At 44.1% G+C, this 21,027-nt stretch overlaps 1 protein-coding gene and 1 pseudogene across 5 annotated transcripts in view; one reads left to right on the top strand and one right to left on the bottom strand.

Moving 5' to 3' along the window:
• Positions 1–21,027, bottom strand: part of FCHO2 (FCH domain only 2) — a 532,544-nt gene that overhangs the window by 344,950 nt on the left and 166,567 nt on the right. For all 5 annotated transcript variants that reach the window (XM_029574710.1, XM_029574736.1, XM_029574720.1 and 2 more), the window contains exon 10: positions 10,549–10,621. In XM_029574710.1, coding sequence (XP_029430570.1) covers positions 10,549–10,621 — 73 coding nt within the window. The remainder of the gene's footprint in view (positions 1–10,548; positions 10,622–21,027) is intronic.
• LOC115082777 lies at positions 19,196–19,292 on the top strand (annotated as a pseudogene).

The following is a 21,027-nucleotide window of genomic DNA, read 5'->3' as shown; positions in this document are numbered from 1 at the left end:
CTGCAGGTTCTAGACCCAGAAACTACACAGTGTACCTGTAAAGCTTGTGCAGTGTTAGTGATATGACACTAATCACCCCACAAGAGATTACTTTGAATCCCTTACTTAAGTCCCCACATCCCTTAAAAGGCATTCAAAAAAGAATTTTTAGGTCTGGCAATTAAAAATAAAAAGTGTCATCTACATGCACCCTGCGAAAACATTGTGTCAGCTGCTGAGTGACAACTATGGAAAAATCACAGAGGTGTGGGGGATAAGGATTTCTGATTGCTCAAAAGCAGACAGTGAAACACTGCCTCCATTGCCTATATTGGAGGCAGTGCATGCAAATCTCTCATATGCATATTCTTTGTGGATATCCTGAAAATCTGATTGGCTGGGGGTCCCCCAGGACAGTTTTAGAAACCACTGCTCTAATTCATTTGTGTTGTCTGTGCCAATAATGAATGCTTCAAATCAATATTCTATTTTGTGTCTCCTGCTCAGATTTTGCCACACATCATGACACTTTCAGAGTTGCAATTTACCACCAGCAAATGTATCCCTAGACCTTGGTTTCTTCTTGCTGGTACTCTGAGCAACTGAAGCACTACTTATCCTATACTGATGAAAGCATCCTGCCGAACCTAATATCTTCAATGACACCTTTAAGTAGATCTCATATCCAGCAGCACACAGCCCTGTCAGAGATTTTTCTGAAAGCAGTGTCTTCAAATGGGTTTGTTTTGCACATACCATGACCGGAATGGACCTCATTTGTAAGCCAGGTTGTTTCTGCTACGTAAAAGGTAGGGGGAAATCTCTCATGAAGCTATTGCTGCTTCAGAAAACTGAGGCAAAATAAAATTAAATTAGTATACTTAAAACAAAAAAATGTTGAAATAAAATAAAAGGCTTAACACATTTGACATGCTTCAATAGAGAATACATGTTGACGTGGCTGAAAAGCAGCAAATTACAAAAATAGAAAAAAAAACCAGCCAAATATTAATGCAATAATCTACAATAAAACTGCAAAAAAACAAATTCTGAAGAAACAAGAAAAGGAAAGAACATGATCTGGATCCAAGACGGAATGCAGAGGTAAACAGAGAAGATTATAAATCAAGAAGTAAAAAGAAAAAACGCAGCTAGTGCATAGTAACATTAGACATCTTAAGGTATCAAAGGTTATTAAAATGTAGAACATTCTACATTTCAGGCTTACTAGATTTTCCACTAGATGTAGAGGAAAATCATGACATACCCTCAGTTCAACTACAATCAAATATTTACCTTTAGAAAATTTACAGTAACAATTGGCTGTGTTTAATAGTACTGTCTAGATCAGTGGTTCCTCAACCTTTTTTCTGTCGGGACACACCTGACAGATGGTTCTCACATGCGTGACACACTGACCCATGATCGTCACGGGGCTAGATGTAAAAGTACAGTTTGCATCCACGGGAACCCCCCTGACCCATAATGGATGTAAAGCAGAATTGACATTCCCCATACAACTCACCCTACAAAAAAGATATTCTGGTTCTGGTGTCATCTCAGTAACAGCAACTCAAACTCCTTCTACTTCCAGGCTCAATAGCCCTACTTATGAAAAGACAGCAGTTTACCACCAATGCATGTCCTCTTGAGAAAACACAACAAATAAGACTGATAAAATGCTTACATGCTAGTAAAATATCTCATCTCAGTAACAGACACAGAACAGACCTAACATACTCCCAGGATCTGTAGTAATGCACAAACTAATCCGCACATAGTTACACCTGTATTATGGAATACATTCAAACAGGAGCAACCCTATCTATGAAAAGGCAACACTACAAATATTAAATCAGGCCCTAAAAACCAATACACGTCTTATTAGGAAAACAGAACTAGCAAACAGCTATAGATCCCCACACAGAAATAATTGTAAAACTATACTAATAAGCAGAATAAATGTTTCAAAACAGCTGTGAACAGAATAACATCCAACAATTAAAAACTCATAAAACTATTAAAAATTCTCCAAACACCAATAAAATATTTCAAAAAAAGCAGACATCACATAATAATAAATAATTAAAATGGCAGTCAATCAAGAAAAATAAACTTAAAAAGCCACCTTTACTTACCCCCTCCAGCAGCTCTCCTACTCCTCTTCCATTATTATTATTATTATTTAAGGCTTTTATATACAGATATTCCTGTACTAGTACATATCACGTTGGTTTACATAGAACCAAAGTTGAAAATTACATCAAACAAGAGGGTATAGATAACAGAGCTTCCATGCAGGCCATAGCACACTGCAGAAGCAGCAGTAGTGGCTAAGCTCTATACTCATGGTCCTCTTCCTTAGTGCCCATGTCTCTCTCACACATACACCATACCAGTCATGCCCCCATGACCAGTTTCTGTCTCTCACACACCAATCATCTCCCAAACAGTCTTTGACACACACACCAGTCACCTTCCTGAACAGTTTCTCTCATGCCATACACACACACAGGCTTCCCACTCCCGTGTTCTACTTACATATACGGGCTTCTCACTCATATAATCACTTTCTCTGTCTCACACACACTCACCAGTCTCTCACTCCTATGCTTGTTCTCTCCACATGCACAGGCTTCTCATTCCCATAATCACTTTCTTTCTCTCTCACACACACACACACAAACACACACCAGTCACCTGATCATGCACACACACACAGGCTTCCCACTCCCATGTTCTCTTTCAGATATACAGGCTTCTCACTCCCATGCTGTGTCTCACACACACACAGGTTTCTCACTCCCATGCTCACTCTTCACATGCACAGGCTTCTCATTCCCTGAATCACTTTCTTTTTTTCTCTCTCTCTCTCACACACACACACATAAACACACACCAGTCATCTGATTTCTCTCATGCATTCACACACACAGGCTTCCCACTTTCATGTTCTGTCTTACATATACAGGCTTCTCCCTCCCATGCTGTGTCTCACACACACCCAGGTTTCTCACTCCCATAATCACTTTCTCTCTGTTACACACACCAGTCTCTCTCTCATTTCCATGCTCGCTCTCCACTGCACAGGCTTCTCATTCCCTGAATCACATTTTTTCTCACATTCACACACACCAGTCTCTTTCTCTCACACAGTCACCTTACCAACCAGTCTCTCTCTCATGCATGCACACACACACAGGCTTCCCACTCCCATGCTCTCTCTCACATAATCAGGCTTCTCACTCCCATGCTTTCTTTCACACACACACACACACACACACACACACCCACAACACCAGGCTTCTTACTCCCATGCTTTCTCACATACCCAGATTTCTCACTTCCATGCTTTTTCTCTCTTTCACACACACACACACACACACACACACACACACATCAGTCACATCCCTGACTGTCTCACACTCTCACATACACATTAGTTATCTCCTTGAGCAATCACTTTCATTGTCTCTCACATATACACACACACACATCAGCTCTCTGACCAATTTCAATCATACACATGCTCTCAATCAAATACATTCTCTCACTTACACACTGGCTGGCTGGCTGCTTCTCTCTCTTTCTCTCACTCACCTCCTCTCCCCCCCCCCCCCCCCCTGCGAGCACAAATGGCAGCTGCAGCAGCCTCCTCTAGCCCCCGCAGGCCAAGTGCTCTCTCCTTTCCCGATTACCGGCTGCTTCAATTGCTCGGGGGCCGATGCTGCAGCCGCCGCCGCTACTTTATCACGCGGCATGGCTCTTGCTCCTTCCTGCGCACTGCTTATCACTTCCTGTTCTGGGTCACGGGGGGGGGGGGCAGGAGCGGGAAGAAGAAAAGGTCAGCTACGGGTGCCACAGCTTCTTTTAGCACTACTGCTGTTGCCACTGGGCTTGAACGTGCTGTTAGCCTGGCGGCAACGGCAGCAGGAAAGGAAGAGCAGCGGGAGAGACCGGGAGCACGCGACACACCCGTTGAGAAGCGCTGGTCTAGATAATCTTTATTACATCTTTATTTATACAGAAATACAGTATATAAAATAGAATTCTGTTCTATTAATACATTGTACTTCTACACAATAAAAGAAACAAGACATGAATATGAAGAAACTGCATCACATAGCAGCAGTGTTATGGGTGCCAGCCGCGGCATACCCGCTGCTCGGCCCCCTCAACTCTCTCAAGTGTGTCCAGTGCCTGGTCCCTTGTCTCTGGAGGCGGTGGGCCGCCGGCTCCATCCTCGGGCCTCCCCTGATGCCTCCAGCTCAGCTACTGGTCCTTGTGTTCCGCATCGGGCCTCTCCGCGTGGGCCGCGGAGAGACGCCGCTACTCAGCGCCGCACCCCTCCCTAGGCACACGCACGCACATCTCTGTGTCTTAAGTAGGGCCCATGGCAGGAACTGAGCCGTGGCCCCAGATGATGATGTCAGCGGAGCTCCGGTATATAAGCCCAGGCTCCGTTTCCTAGGATTGCCTTGGCAACAGGTCTCCACGCTGGTCGTGTACTCATTGCCTCCTGTGGTTCCCCTTTATTCCTGGTTCCTGATCCTCGTTGATTCCTGTTTCCAGTTTCCTCGTTCCTGTGGTTCCTGATCATCAGCCTTTCCTCGGATTGCCTCCTCAGACCTTTACCTCTGCTTTGCCTGACCACGCTGTTGCCTCTCTCCAAGCCCGGACCTCTGTTTTGCCTGACCACGCCGTTGGCTCTCTCCAAGCCCGGACCTCTGCTTTGCCTGACCACGCCGTTGGCTCTCTCCAGACCCGGAACTCTGCATTGCCTGACCACTCCGTTGCCTCTCTCCAGACCCGGACCTCTGCATTGCCTGACCACTCCGTTGCCTCTCTCCAGACCCGGACCTCTGCCATTGCCTGACTACTCCATTGCCTCTCTCCAGACCTGGACCTCTGTATTGCTTGTCCACGTTCCTGACTTTCTCCTCGTCCTGACCTCAGCCTTGCTTGCCACTGCTTCCAGATTGCCGCTGGCCCTGACTCCAGCTTGCCTTATGACTCCTCTTCAGTCTACGTCCTGGACTTGGCCTACTCAGGCTTCGGGCTGTTCTTGCTCGGGCGCCCCCTGTCTGACTTTGGTTCTATTGGCGGCCGGGTCTCCGGGATACCGCCTCGTCCAGTACAGACTTCCCCTCTTCTCCGTTGCTGTCTCTGGGCTGAGCTCGATCCTTCCATCGACGACATACGAATACCCACCTAAGTCCAGCCTTCCCCGGCATCCAAAGGCTCAACCCGCGGGGAAAGAGGGCTGGTATTGGAGAAGCGCCAGCCGGCCTCCGTCCTGCAGCCCACTCCGCTTGCTGACGGTGGGGACCCGTAGGATCTGTCCTACGGGTTGCGTCAACCCCACCTCGGCCCAAGGGTCCACCTCCAGCGCAACAGGTTACAAAGGCCATGGACTCAGCGGAGCCATGTGCCCTTCAGGCTATTCCTGGCCTGGCATCAAAGGTACAAGAACAGCAACAGTTTCTCGAGGCATTGGCCTCCTCTCTTGAGCATCTACATGTTAAGCTTGATGCCCTATCCGGCAACCCAGTTCCAGTATCGGCTTCCTCTTCTCAACAGCCATCTCCTTCCACTCCTAGAGCCTTGTTGGCCCTACCAGCTCCACCTCGTTTCAATGGTGACTCCAAGCTCTGCAAAGGGTTTATCAACCAATGCTACATGCAGTTTGCTCTGCAACCCTCCATCTTTCAAGATGAATTAACAAAAGTCACCTTTATTTTGTCTCGTCTCGAGGGGAAGGCACTGGCTTGGGCTTCGCAGTTGTGAGAGCGATTGGACTCCCTCCTACAGGAACTGTCCCGATTCGTGGCCATGTTCCGGCGGACCTTTGATGATCCTGGGCAGTATGCTGTGGCAAGCACTAATTTGCTACACCTCCAACAAGACCAAAGAAGCCTATTTGATTATGCCATTGAATTCCGGACCTTAGCTTCAGAGCTCGCTTGGCAGGAAAACTGCCTGGGAGCGATCTACCTGCATGGACTCTGCTCGTAGCTAAAGGATGAATTGGCAGCTCGGGAGCTCCCTACTCTCTCGAGGATCTTATTGATCTATGGGCCGAATTGATCATTGTCTCCAAGAGTGTCACCGGGAGAATCGGATGCCCAAGAAGCCCTCAGGGGTTTGCTCCGGTTCACCACCAGCCACGCCTCCAATAGGGTCTCTGTTGTGGCCAAGATGGAAGAACCCATGCAGCTGGGCTGTGGGCAGCTGTCCCCGGAAGAGTGTCTCCGGTGGAGACAAACAGACCTGTGTCCGTACTGAGGAGCACCTGGCTATCACCTACAGGTCTGCCCAGTCTGTCCGGGAATCTTCCTGGCCTAAGTTCAGTTGGGGTCCTGAACTTGGGCGCAACATCACCGGCCCCTCAGCTATCCGTGCCTGTTACCTTGACTTGGTGTTGCGTTCGGGCCTGCTCTTCGCCCTCGCTCCACCCTCTCTACCTCTGAGGCGACTTCCTCCGGGCTTGATGGACGGCTTACTGCCGCGGCGTCTCCATGCCGCTTCTCCCCGGCGTCCCCGGACCGGCTCAACACGGATCCGCCATGTTCCTAAAAGGTCTTCGCTTGTGCTTGCTATTCGAGTTAGCAAGGACTACGAATCATACTTGGTCTTGGTATACAGATTCATCCAAGCTACTCTGCTTCCTCGGACTTACCAGGGGTACCCGCTCCTTGGGGGCCTCGCTATCTTTTCTCTATTTCAGATAGAAACCGGTACTTGCTCCTCGAGGGCCCATGTTCCTGAAGTCTCTGAAGATTCTCTACTACCTAGAAGCTATTACAAATACAGACAATTGTGAGTTGCCACCGCTCTCTCAGAGCTTTCCCTGGAACCAGGTACTCACTCCGAGGGCCTAACTCTTTCCAGCTACTGAGCCTTCTTAAGATTCTATGTGAGATTGTCATCTACTACTGGTTATGTTTTCAGCATACCCTGTCTATTCACTATCTATAGTCTCTCTACAGCTCAGCAACCCTGGGATCGCAGTTCCAGTATCTGAGGGACTTCAGCCACCTCTGGTGGTTCTACTAACCTGTCTAATAAAAGAAATATCTATGTCTGTCTCCATACACAAGCCTAGCCGGTGGTCCCTCTCAGGATATCCTCTTGGGGGCGCTCAACTTTTCTAAGAATTTTGGGTATGAAAGATCTTCTGGTGGAGAGTATGGTTCCTGTGGTTGTTCCTGAAGGTCCAAAGGAAACCCCGTAGAGGATGAAGGAGATGTTTGTGGAGATGTGGAATCCACAGATGTGTCTTGTTTTGTAATTGGTGAATTTGGTCGATCTGGTACCAGTGATGACGGAGATTCTACAGACGAACACTCTGTTCTCTAGAACCTACCGATGGTTGATTAGTCATCTTGAAGGATGCTTCTAGGGTTTCATAGAAACCCGCTAGAGACTGTGATAGCTGCCAAAAAGCCTCTTTCGTTTTAGGAGGCATTATAGATCTACCAGTTTGTTTTGGTGAATGATGTGGTCTTGGCTCTACCAGAATTGGTGGAGGTAATGAAGCTGAGACGACTCTTGGTTTGTGAGTTTTATCTTCTGCCCTTCTAGAAAATGTGCTTGAAGACGTGGACGCATTAGAAGACATAAGATGTTTCACTGATCTATGTGAAGATGCCTTAGGATGTTTACTCCTACAAGAGATGGAGGTAGAGGGGCTAACATCCCACCCTATATCTTTATGTGGAACTTTTTTATGATGTGAATGATGTTTATGGCGATGGGTCAGTACGGATGCCACGTGAAGTCTATCCCTTGCTGGTGACAGTCTCTTATGTTTTGGTCTAGATCCCCTCGATGATGGGGAAGTATCTGAATGACGTGGCGTTGAGTCATGAGAAGTTGAGCGGGATAATTGTGGGGACTGATGCCTTCGCTTTAAGCCATCTCAGCTTGAGTGTTTCGATTTATGTACCATTGGTGCCGGAGGAGTTTGTCTATTCGTTGCTTGCTCCGGTGTTGGACTTCTTGACCCATCTCGAGATTCTTGTTCCGTACGAATTGAGGTCTTCGGCGCCATCATGTGCGCCGGTACCTTCGGTGCCATGGCCCATGATAGAATTTGCGGCTCCACGGCCTGTACTGGAGACAATGGCGCTGACTGCTCCGGCATTATTAACGGCCGCGGTCCTCCCTTTTGCGTCGCTTCATGTGCCCGTCTCAACCGATCATGCGGCGCCGTCCGCTTTAACGAGGCCGATCGATCCCGATCGGTTGGGATCAGATCCCTGATCCAACGGCCTCAAATGCCTTGGTACCTCTTTACCTCCAGGCCTGGAGGGGCGAGGATCCCACGATGCCACTCTCCTATGTGAGGGAGTGTGTGCCGAAGGTCCCGGCAAGGAATGAGACTCCGATGGCTCCGATAGGCTGAGTAATGCTCTCACATTTTGTAGGCCCGCTGTCTCTGGGCCCTAGGGGACATGCGAGCACAAAACTTGCATTCCTTTGAATTGTGGTTAACGCCGAGGCAACGGTATCATCGGTCATGGCCATCCGTGACCCACATTACCTTGCCACAGCGACAAGGTTTAAAACCTGATTTCTTTGACATCTTCTGAGGAGAAGGAAAGAAACAGACTGAGGAGAATCTGTTACTTTCCTGTGCGGGAACACACGCGCAGCCGCAGAGACTAAAAAGCCAAACCTCTGCTTAATAAAGCTCTGCCTCCCAGACCTGATTGACAGATCCCATGACAGCATGGCTAATTCAGCCCTGCTATCAACGGGAAAAATTAAGTTATACAGACACAAGCAAGGTTGAAAAATGACTCCATTATTATAATATATTAAAAATGACAGAAATTTTGCCAACGTGCTTCAGATTTTTCTAATTTTTACCAAACAATCTATGATGGAGCTGCCGCAGCTCCCTGTTGTCTGACCTGAAAAGTGGGGGGTGGGGGGGCGGAGTTCAACAGTACCAACAGTGCCTAGAGATACAAACCCTAAATTTGTCACTGCGCATAAGAACTTGCCATACTGGGTCAGACCAAAGGTCCATCAAGCCCAGCATCCTGTTTCCAACAGTGGTCAAACCAGGCTACAAGTACCTGGCAAGTACCCAAAAACTAAGTACATCCCATGCTATTGATGCTGGTAATAGCAGAGCTATTTTCTAAGTCAACTTGTTTAATAGCAAGTAATGGACTCCAAGAACTTATCCAAACCTTTTTTAAACCCAGCTACACTATCCACATCCCCTGGCAACAAATTCCAGAGTTTAATTGTGCACTGAGTGAAAAAGAATTTTCTCCAATTAGTTTTAAATGTGCCACATGCTAACTTCATGGAGCGCCCCCTAGTCCTCCTATTATCCGAAAGAATAAATAACCGATTTACATTTACCCGTTCTAGACCTTTTATGATTTTAAAATACCTCTATCATATCCCCCACTCAACCGTCTCTTCTCCAAGCTGTACAGCCATAACCTCTTTAATCTTTCCTCATAGGGGAGCTGTTCCATTCCCTTTATCATTTTGGTTGCCCTTCTCTGTACCTTCTCCAGCTATTTCTGCACTGGTGTTGTGTCTGTCGGCGCTAGACAGCTTCGCCCCATTTGCCTCACCTTGTTCACGGCTCCTCCCGCATCCCGAGGGAAAATGGCTGCCACCGTGTCTACAAGCCGACCTCTCCGGCATCCCCAGAATGGCTATGGTGCTGCCTCCCGCCATGCTCCTCCCAAGAGCCTACTAGGGTGTGCGCACGCACGCCACCCACGTCTTTATTCCAGCAATGGCGCGAACCTTGGGGGTGTTCCCCTCTACTGACGTCATGCCATCTGGGTATATAGCCTGTACTATGCTGCCAACTCATTGAGTTAGCAAGGACTTGGTCTCGGCTGGTCTAAGCTACTCTGCCGCTTCTGTGCTGCCGCTGGAAGCTCTCTCTCTCTGCCCTTCGGGGTAATTGCTAACCTGGGTACCCGCTCCTCGGGGGCCCTCTGCTTTATTTCAGGTGCCTTACATGGATCAGGAATTCGCTCCTCGAGGGCCTGCTCTCCCTGCCTTGGTGCCTCTACCATTTTCTTCAACCTGGTGGAATCGCATACCTACAGCAACCATCTAGTGAGTAATCTAACTCAGTCTATCTCATCCTCAGTACTGCCTGACTGGAAAACCTACATCAGAATTCCCCTTTACCAACGGGGTGAGAAGGGTTCCCTCTGCCGAGGGTTCTGAGACTGCTACATCTAGACTACCTCACTACTGCCACCTCTGGTGGTATATTTCAAGCTGTCTAATAAAGAACTAATTCTGTGTTTGTGCGTCCTGCGTTTAGCCCAGTACTGTGGCGTCTCACGGGGCTCCTCCCCATGGGCGTGGTCTTCTGCCACAGTATCTGAGAATCCACCCAAACACCGCTTAATGATAACAACTGGGAAGTATACATACTTGCTATCATGTGACTTTATGGATTATAATTGCACAGTTAAGGTTCAAAAGACTGAACACATTATGTTTGATAATAACAGTAAATGTTCATGTTACCTCTTCATTTATTTTTTTAGCATAACAGAGCTGAATAATACTTACACAGATTCTATGTCTTTATCTTTCTTACTTATTCCTGGTAAAGCAAAAGTCTTTCTTTTCCTTGGTTTGACACCTGTAGAGCAAATATTATTTTATATTAAAGAATAATATTGGTTTGTATCTATATTGACAGTGAATTTATATACAGAAAGACAACAGTTTATATGAACATTAACCAGTCCTTTCCCTTTACCACACAATACTACAAAAAGGCAATAGTACCTTTTTATCCATCACTGAGAATCATTGCTTAATTATTTTTATGCAATTCATCACAAAAGCTTTAGCTAAACAATGAAACCACAGATCAGCAATACCCAAACCTGCTCCTGAAACGCCACAACCCATTTCGGTTTTCAGGATTTCCACAATGAGCATGCATAAAATTTATTTGCATATAATAGAGGTAGCGTATGCAAACAGATCTCATGCATATTCACTGTGGTAATCTTGAAAATCTGCCTGAGTTGTGGCCCTCTATTTTCGAGTTTGGGGCCCTCTGCCACAGAGAAATGACAACTATATATGAAAAAGAAATACTGCAGAGGTTTAAATTACTGAAGTACTTTGACTTTAAGAAGTAAAGTATATGCAGGAGAAGAATCTCTTTGGGCATTTTCAAGATGGTCTTTAAAATGTCTTAATATAACACAATCATATAAACTCACAAAAATAAAATTGATCAACTGGTCATGTAAATTGATATTCTATAAACTCATACTTTATGTAAAAAAAAAATTTTTATGCAGACATTTATGTGGGACCGAGAACCCTAAGCTCTTCAATTTTATAAATGTTATTATTTCTGATAATTGTGGGTGGATCCTTGGGCCGGTGGCAGATGACCATGCCCACGGGGAAGATCCCGAGAGGGACCGCCTGTCAGGCTCAGAGTTGGGAGATAGACACACACTAGTTCTTTTATTAAACTGTTTTAGAGAACCACCAGAGGTGGCAGTAGTGAGCTGGAATAGCCCAGCTGGGCTGTAGTCCCTCAGGCACTGGAACAGCGATCCCAGGATGGCTGAGCTGTAGAGAAACTGAGATAGTGAGTAGGCAGAGTTCAGGAACAGAACCTTGATGGTAACACTCACACTGTAGTCTCTTAGAATAGCCCAGGAGCTGGAATGAAGTAGGCCCTCGAGGAGAGAGTACCTGGTTCCAGGGAAAGCTCTGAGACAGAGATGGTAACTCAATGGTGTTGTAGGCAGCGGTGACTTCCTGGCAGAAGTTATATTCAGTAGCAGGTCCGGGAACGTGGGCCCTCGAGGAGCGAGTACCAGTTCCAGACTGCGACCTGAAAAGCAAGAGAGAGAGCGAGGCCCCCGAGGAGACAGAATAGCAAGTCCGAGGAGACAGAATAGCAAGGTAAGCAGAGAGCGAATCCCATCCGCAGCGATACCTGGAGGCAGCAAGGTAGGAAACCCTTTGCTAACGCAATTAGCTAGCAAAACAAGAGACCTTAAATATCTGGCGATGATGACGTCATCTCAGGGGGACGCCTCTGAGGTTCGCACCACAGCTGGAACTTGAGTCAGGACCGCGCGCACGCCCTTAGACCTCAGAAGAACATGGCGGACGGCAGAGTCTAGCCGGTCCGGGGACGCCGGAGGAGGTCGGCAAAATGACGCCGCGGCAGCCAAACTTCCATCTCAAAAAAGATATAATTGCGATGTAGAAGGTACAGAGAAGGGCTACCAAAATGATAAAGGGAATGGAACAGCTCCCCTATGAGGAAAGACTAAAGAGGTTAGGACTTTTCAGCTTGGAGAAGAGATGGCTGAGGGGGGATATGATAGAGGTGTTTAAAATCATGAGAGGACTCGAACGGGTAGATGCGAATCGTTTTTTTACTCTTTCGGATAATAGAAAGACTAGGGGGCACTCCATGGAAGTTAGCATGTGGCACATTTAAAACTAATCGGAGAAAGTTCTTTTTCACTCAACGCACAATTAAACTCTGGAATTTGTTGCCAGAGGATGTGGTTAGTGCAGTTAGTATAGCTGTGTTTAAAAAAGGATTGGATAAGTTCTTGGACGAGAAGTCCATTACCTGCTATTAATTAAGTTGACTTAGATAATAATCACCAATATTACTAGCAACGGTAACATGGAATAGACTTAGTTTTTGGGTACTTGCCAGGTTCTTATGACCTGCATTGGCCACTGTTGGAAACAGAATGCTGGGCTTGATGGACCCTTGGTCTGACCCAGTATGGCATGTTCTTATGTTCTTAAAGAGGGAGTCACCAAAGAGGTAAGGTGGGCGGAGTGGAGACGTCGGGCAACGACGGTCACAAAAATAAAAGAGCCATTCAGGAGGAAAGTCCACTTTACTTTATTTAATCCTATCTATATTTTTTTGTTATTTTGTATTGTTTCAAAAATATTTAGAAATCACCAAAAACAGTCCCGCACATTCACAGAACAAAATTTCCTTTTCAAATGAGCATCAAAGTATTCCCACACTTATCTTGTCAACAAATGTCTGATCCAACCCCGACAAGATATCATGTTTCAAACTTCTGTCTGCCTCAAGGGGAAAAAACCGAATCCACTTGCTCACATTCTTATATTGTTTCATTATTCGTCTGGGACTTCAGTGAAGATATGGAACTGGTCCTGGACGAATAATAAAAGAATATAAGAATGTGAGCAAGTGGATTCGTTTTTTTCCCCTTGAGGCAGACAGAAGTTTGAAACATGATATCTTGTCGGGCTTCGATCGGACATTTAAGAACATAAGAACATAAGAAATTGCCAAGCTGGGTCAGACCAAGGGTCCATGAAGCCCAGCACCCTGTTTCATACAGAGGCCAAACCAGGCCACAAGAACCTGGCAATTACCCAAAAACCAAGAAGATCCCATGCTACTGATGCAATTAATAGCAGTTAATGGACTTCTCCAAGAACTTATCCAAACCTTTTTTGAACCCAGCTACACTAACTACATTAACCACATCCCCTGGCAACAGATTCCAGAGCTTAACTCTGCACTGAGTGAAAAAGAATTTTCTCTAATTAATCTCAAATGTGCTACTTGCTAACTTCATGGAATGCCCCCTAGTCCTTCTATCACCCGAAAGTGTAAATAAACGATTCAGATCTACTCGTTCAAGACCTCTCATGATCTTAAAGACCTCTATCATATCCTCCCTCAGCCATCTCTTCTCCAAGCTGAACAGCCCTAACCTCTTCAGCCTTTTCTCATAGGGGAGCTGTTCCATCCCCTTTATCATTTTGGTTGTCCTTCTCTGTACCTTCTCCATCGCAACTATCTCTTTTTTGAGATGCGGCGACCAGAATTGTACACAGTATTCAAGGTGCGGTCTCACCATGAAGCGATACAGAGGCATTATGACATTTTCCATTTTATTAACCATTCCCTTCCTACTAATTCCTAACATTCTGTTTGCTTTTTTGACTGCGGCAGCACACTGAGCGACGATTTTAAAGTATTATCCACTATGATGCCTAGATCATTTTCCTGGGTGGTAGCTCCTAATATGGAACCTAACATCGTGTAACTACAGCAAGGGTTATTTTTCCCTATATGCAACACCTTGCACTTGTCACATAAAATTTCATCTGCCATTTGGATGCCCAATCATCCAGCCTTGCAAGGTCCTCCTGTAATGTATCACAATCCGCTTGTGATTTAACTATCCTGAATAATTTTGTATCGTCCGCAAATTTGATAACTTCACTCATCGTATTCCTTTCCAGATTATTTATGTATATATTGAAAAGCACCGGTCCAAGTACAGATCCCTGAGGTACTCCACTGTTTACCCTTTTCCACTGAGAAAATTGACCATTTAATCCTACTCTCCGTTTCATGTCCTTTAACCAGTTTGCAATCCACAAAAGGACATCGCCTCCTATCCCATGACTTTTTAGTTTTCTTAGAAGCCTCTCATGAGGGACTTTGTCAAATGCCTTCTGAAAATCCAAATACACTACATCTACCAGTTCACCTTTATCCACATGTTTATTAACCCCTTCAAAAAAATGAAGCAGATTTGTTAGGACAGACTTCCCTTGGGTAAATCCATGTTGACTGTGTTCCATTAAACCATGTCTTTCTATATGCTCTACAATTTTGATCATTAGAATAGTTTCTATTTTTCCTGGCACTGAAGTCAGGCTCACTGGTCTATACTTACCCGGATCGCCCCTGGAGCCCTTTTAAAATATTGGGGTTACATTGGCCACCCTTCAGTCTTCAGGTACAATGGATGATTTTAATGATAGGTTACAAATTTTAACTAATAGATCAGAAATTTTATTTTTGAGTTCCTTCAGTACCCTAGGATGCATACCATCCAGTCCAGGTGATTTGCTATTCTTTAGTTTGTCAATCTGGCCTACTACATCTTCCAGGTTTACAGTGATTTGGTTCAGTTCGTCTGACTCACCACCCTTGAAAACCATCTCTGGAACTGGTATCTCCCCAACATCCTCATTAGTAAACACGGAAGCAAAGAATTAATTTAGTCTTTCTGCAATGGCCTTATCTTCCCAATCGACTCCCTCACAGATTTCTTGCTTCGGATATATTTGAAAAAGTTTTTATTATGAGTTTTTGCCTCTATGGCCAACTTCATTTCAAATTCTCTCTTAGCCTGTTTTATCAATGTTTTACACTTAACTTGACAATGCTTACGTTTTATCCTATTTTCTTCAGATGGATCCTTCTTCTAATTTTTGAAGGATTTTTTTTGGCTAAAATAGCCTCTTTCACCTCACCTTTTAACCATGATGGTAATCATTTTGCCTTCCTTCCTTCCATCTTTCTTAATGTGTGGAATACATCTGGACTGCTCCTCTAGGATTGTATTTTTAAACAATGTCCATGCCTGTTGAACACTTAACCTTTGCAGCTGCACCTTTTAGTTTTTTTCTATTTTCCTCATTTTATCATTTTTCCCTTTTGAAAATTTAGTGTTTGAGCTGTAGATTTACTTATTGTCCCCCTTCCAGTTATTCATTTAAATTTGATCATGTATATTATCACTGTTGCCAAATGGCCCCACCACCATTACCTCTCTCACCAAATCCTGCGTTCCACTAATAATTAAATCTAAAATAGCTCCCTCTCTTGTTGGTTCCTGAACCAATTGCTCCATGAAGCAATCATTTATTACATCCAGGAACTTTATCTCTAGCAAGTCCTGATGTTGCATTTACCCAGTCAATATTAGGGTAATTGAAATCTCCCATTATTATTGCACTGCCAAATTGGTTAGCTTCTCTAATTTCTCTTAGCATTTCATCATCTGACCATTTTGTCCAGGTGGACAGTAGTATACTCCTATCACTATACTCTTACCCAACACACATGGGATTTCTACCCGATTTGTATCTGATATAAGAACCTCAGTATATAAAAATTAAAAATAAATAAAATAAATATAGATTCTACTGAGCATTTAGTTTCTTGTATGATCTTTATCCTGTTGGACTCTATACCCTCCCGGACATAAAGTGCCACACCCCCATCAAGTTGATCCTTCCTATCACTGCGATATAATTTGAACCCTGATATAGCACTGTCCCATTGGTTATCCTCCTTCCACCAAGCCTCTGTGATGACAGATGACAAGAAAAGTGTGGGAATACTTTGATGCTAATTTGAAAAGGAATTGTTTTCTGTGAATATACGGGACTGTTTTTGGTGATTTCTAAATATTTTTGAAACAATGCAAAATAACATAAAAAATATAGATAGGATTAAATAAAGTAAAGTGGACTTTCCTCCTGAATTGGCTCTTTTATAAAACTGAAGAGCTTAGGGTTGTCGGTCCCACATAAATGTCTGCATAAAGAGAGGTTTTTTACATAAAGTATGAGTTTATAGAAGATCAAATTATATGACCAGTTGACCAATTTTGTTTTTGTAAGTTTATATTTTATTTATTTATTTAAGGTTTTTGTATACCGACATTAGTGTGCAAACATCATACCGGTTTACATTGTAACTAAAAAGGAAGGAAAGTACAATGAACAGGGGAATGGGGAGGGGACAAAGCATAAAGCTGCAGAAGGAGATAATGCAGAGGATGCAGAAACAGTAACGGTAGTGAACTTTTTACAATATGGAGTAAATTATATACACTTATATACAAGGGCCAAAGATCAAATCGTGTGCGTCATGGGGTTAGGGGCGTGGGTGCAAGTTTGTGTCAAGCGGTGTAGGAACTGCAGAGAAAAAAGGTCTAATGGGGATAGGCTATTGTATTCCAGAGACCCACTGTGTGGGTCTCTGGAATACGTTTGTTTTGGGGGCTTTTGTGAATTAATATAACACAGCCCACCATTTTAATCACGGTATAATACTAGAGTGCTTTGTGATGTAAATAAGCCATTTAACTATTTAAATATTAACACAAAATTAACAGTATCTATATGTTAATATTGCACTTTATAAGAAAGACTCCACTGAATTGCTGAAAGCACTCCAGCCCATGTCCTTTAGCACCCCACTAGGCAGGCCTAACTCTCTCTCCCACTTGCAGCCCCATTTCATTTCCTCTTTCATTTCATTTTTTTATAACACCAATTTCACCAAACATGGTAACCACAGCAATAAACAGAAAATATTAATACACAATACCATTAAAACAATATAATTACAATTAATATATATCACAACTTAAAGAATATTAATATTAATAATCCCTGCTATGGTGTATCCTACCCCTTACTTTCACTAGGGAATAAAACAAACCATATTAACAAACTAAACCAAATTAATCAATACATACACACTCTCTCCCAAAAGTTAACAAAATATGCAATTACATAACATTCAAAACATCTATTCTAATCTAAATTCATACCCATGATAAAATGCAAAACCCAGTGTACTATATAAACTCCATTAGCTCACTACCGGCCATGTTCAGTTTTCTCAGGACAATATGCATCCCATCCCCTTTGCCCTGTGAAACATTATCTGAGAAATAAATAATTCTGCCACAAGAAGAACTTGAACTGTTAATTCCTTTACTAAAAAGGTATAGTGCAACCTTTTGGAAATTTACAAAACAATCAGCAGCTCCTCAATCTACTCTGTTTACTATCATCTGTTACTCCCTTTATGCATGCTGCCTTAGATTCATGCTGCTTTTTAGTCTTACAACTTTGTCAGCAGTAAATGAAAGACATAGCTAAAATCATTAATACCAGAGACACCTTCTCTGTGTGTCACACACACTCATACAACACCACAACAGTGGCACAGGGGGCAATGCTTCCTCCAAGCTGCGCACAGCTTTTACCTCCCAGAAAGACCAGCGGGGCCATGGTGGCATCCCACCATGGCCCAAAACAAAAAAGGAACAGGCAGCAGCAAATCTGGAAACTTGCCTCTGGGTCAAACCCCTAAACTCCAGGTACTCCTCTTCCTTCCTGCCCACATGGCCCCGGAAGAAAAAAGTTGCCAGAACCGTGCAGGCAGGAAGGAGGAGGACCGTTGGCTAGTGTGCGAAGACGAGCAGCTGCTGAATAGCTGCATATTGTTAAAAAAATACCATCCTAGAAGCACAGACCAGATGTATTCCATGCATTAAGAAAAGTGGAAGGAAGGCAAAACAATTACTGGCATGATTAAAAGGTGAGGTGAAAGAGGCTATTTTAGCCAAAAGATCTTCATTCAAAAATTGGAAGAAGAATCCAACAGAAGAAAATAGGATAAAGCATAAGAATGGGCAAGTTAAATATAAGACATTGATAAGACAGGCTAAGAGAAAATTTCAGAAGAAGTTGGCCATAGAGGCAAAAACTCACAATAAAAACATTTTTAAAAATATCCGTAGCAGAAAGCCTGCAAGTGAGTCGGTTGGACCATTGGATGATCAAAGGGTTAAAGGGGCACTTAGAGAAGATAAGGCCATCGCAGAAAGATTAAACTAATTCTTTGCTTCACCGTTTACTGACAATGATGTTGGAGAGATACCCGTTCCGGAGAAGGTTTTCATGGGTGATGATTCTGATCAACTGAACCAAATCACGGTGAATCTGGAAGATGTGGTAGGCCTGATTGGCAAACTGAAGAGTAATAAATTGCCTGAACCAGATGGTATATACCCCTGGATTCTGAAAGAACTAAAAAATGAAATTTCAGAACTATTATTATTACATGTTCTGGAAAAGGGTACGATGAGTGAGGAGCTCAGATTTGCAGATGACACAAAATTATGCAGAGTAGTTAAATCTCAAGCAGATTGTGAATTATTGCAGGAGGCCCTTGTGAGACTGGAAGATTGGGCACCCAAAGGGCAAATGAAATTTAACGTGGACAACTGCAAAGTGATGCATATAGGGAAAAATAACCCTTGCTGTAGTTACACAATGTTAGGTTCTATTTTAAGAGTTACCACCCAGGAAAGAGATCTAGGCATCATAGTGGATAATACATTGAAATTGTCATCTCAGTGTGCTGTGGTGATCAAAAAAGCAAACAATGTTAGGAATTATTAGGAAGGGAATGGAAAATAAAACGAAGGATGTCATAATGCCTCTGTATCGCTTCATGATGAGACTGTACCTTGAATAATGTGTGCAATTCTGGTCACTGCATCTCGAAAACAATATAGCTGCACTGGAGAAAGTGCAGAGAAAGGCAACCAAAATGCTAAAGGACATGGAATGGCAGCACATATACTAAAACTGGAACGATAGAGAGAAGATTAGCATGGCCCTGCGCAAGGATGACACGCAAATTCATGAAGCGTTCCTATGAGGAAAGGCTAAAGAAATTAGGGCTGTTCAGTTTGGAGCAGACACAACTGAGGGGGGGGGACATGATAGAAGTCTGCAAAGTAATGAAAGGACATGAACAAGTTAATATAAATCAGTTATTTACTCTCTCAGATAATAGAAGGATCGGGAGCACGCCATGAAGTTAGCAAGTAGCTCATTTAAAACAAATTGAAGAACATTCTTCTTAGCACATAGTTAAGCTCTGGAATTCATTGCCAGAGGATGTGGTTATAGCAGTTAGTATAACTGGGTTTAAAAAAGGTTTGTATAAGTTCCTAGAAGAAAAATCCATAAACTGCTATTACGGTAATTAATAAGCAATAGTAGCTTGTAAGTTATCTAATGTTTGGGCACATGCCAGGTACTTGTGACTTGGATTGGCCACTGTTGGAAACAGGATACTGGGCTACCTGTGATGGATCAGGTGAGACAAATAGCCTCTAACACACCTTTGCGTTGGGTTCAATGATGTGAACCTTTTCTTAGGAGACATGTGGGTGCTCGTAGAGTCATTAGAAACTATTCTGTGACATTGACATTTCTGAGGTGTCTTGCAAATACAAGTGAAGGCATGACAAAATCTGATTCCCAATCCTGCCTTCAGACAATCTGACCAGCATCCTTGTGTACCCTCCCCAAAAAGCTAAGCTAACCAATATGACATGCCATCTGCCAAGGCCCTCACCCATCTGTACATGATAGTTAAATTTTGACTGGGTAGGTGTAGCAGGGTGCATGCAACCAGAAAGAGATATGCTAGCTTGGAATGACCTGTGAGCATTGTGGGAATGCACCAATGTTGCACAGGCGCTGAGGCAGTGCTGTCAGCAGTGTCTTTGCAGGCCCTTATGACACAAAGCATCCCAAGTACAGGTGCATAACTTCACAAGCACATGATTGTCATCTAAGGGATGAGGCTGTAAAATGGCAACTCTGTGACTGATATCTTAAACTGTCTACCTGTAGCTTTAGGCTGTGCCTTTAAGTTCCAGAGTTACTTGTGATTTATAGGATTTCTAGAGCTGTTGTTCTCCATGTTCAAGGCCCAGCTGGAGTTCCATCACACTTATGGCACTATCTCGCCCACAAGAGAGGGCTAGGTCAGGGTCCTAGGGATAGGCCCGCCAAGCAAAATGCCGCAAGCTAATGTAGAGATTACTTACCTGATAATCTCGTTTTCCTTAGTGTATGCAGATGGACTCAAAACAAGTGGGTATAGTGTGCTCGTGCTAGCAGTTGGAGACGGATCTGACGTCAGCACGGGTACATATACCCCCGCAGGAAGTGCAGCAATTCAGTAATCTTCCTTGCAAAAGCTTTATGGATATATGTGCAACTGACCGATCGATTAATTGAACAGGATTACCCTGACCGATTGATAGTAGCTGGAGACCGCCAGTGTTCTCAACCGGAAGGCGCCGACACCCGGCAGGGGTGGATGCCCTATATAAGAAAACATGGCTTACCGGGAGTCAGTGAATCCCCATGTATACCGGCAACCAGGCGGGATGCTGAGCCAATCTGCATACACTAAGGAAAACGAGATTATCAGGTAAGTAATCTCTACATTTCCTAGCGTGTAGCAGATGGACTCAAAACAAGTGGGATGTACAAAAGCTACTCCCGGACTGGGCGGGAGGCTGCCCGAGGTCCATTCAGGATTGCCCTCGCAAATGCTGTGTCCTCCCTGGCCTGGACGTCCAGACGATAGAA

This window comes from Rhinatrema bivittatum, chromosome 1 (genome assembly GCF_901001135.1).
Source record: "Rhinatrema bivittatum chromosome 1, aRhiBiv1.1, whole genome shotgun sequence".
NCBI lineage: Eukaryota > Metazoa > Chordata > Amphibia > Gymnophiona > Rhinatrematidae > Rhinatrema > Rhinatrema bivittatum.
Note: the sequence above shows the minus strand (reverse complement) of the source record. Positions and strands in the feature narration are given on the sequence as shown.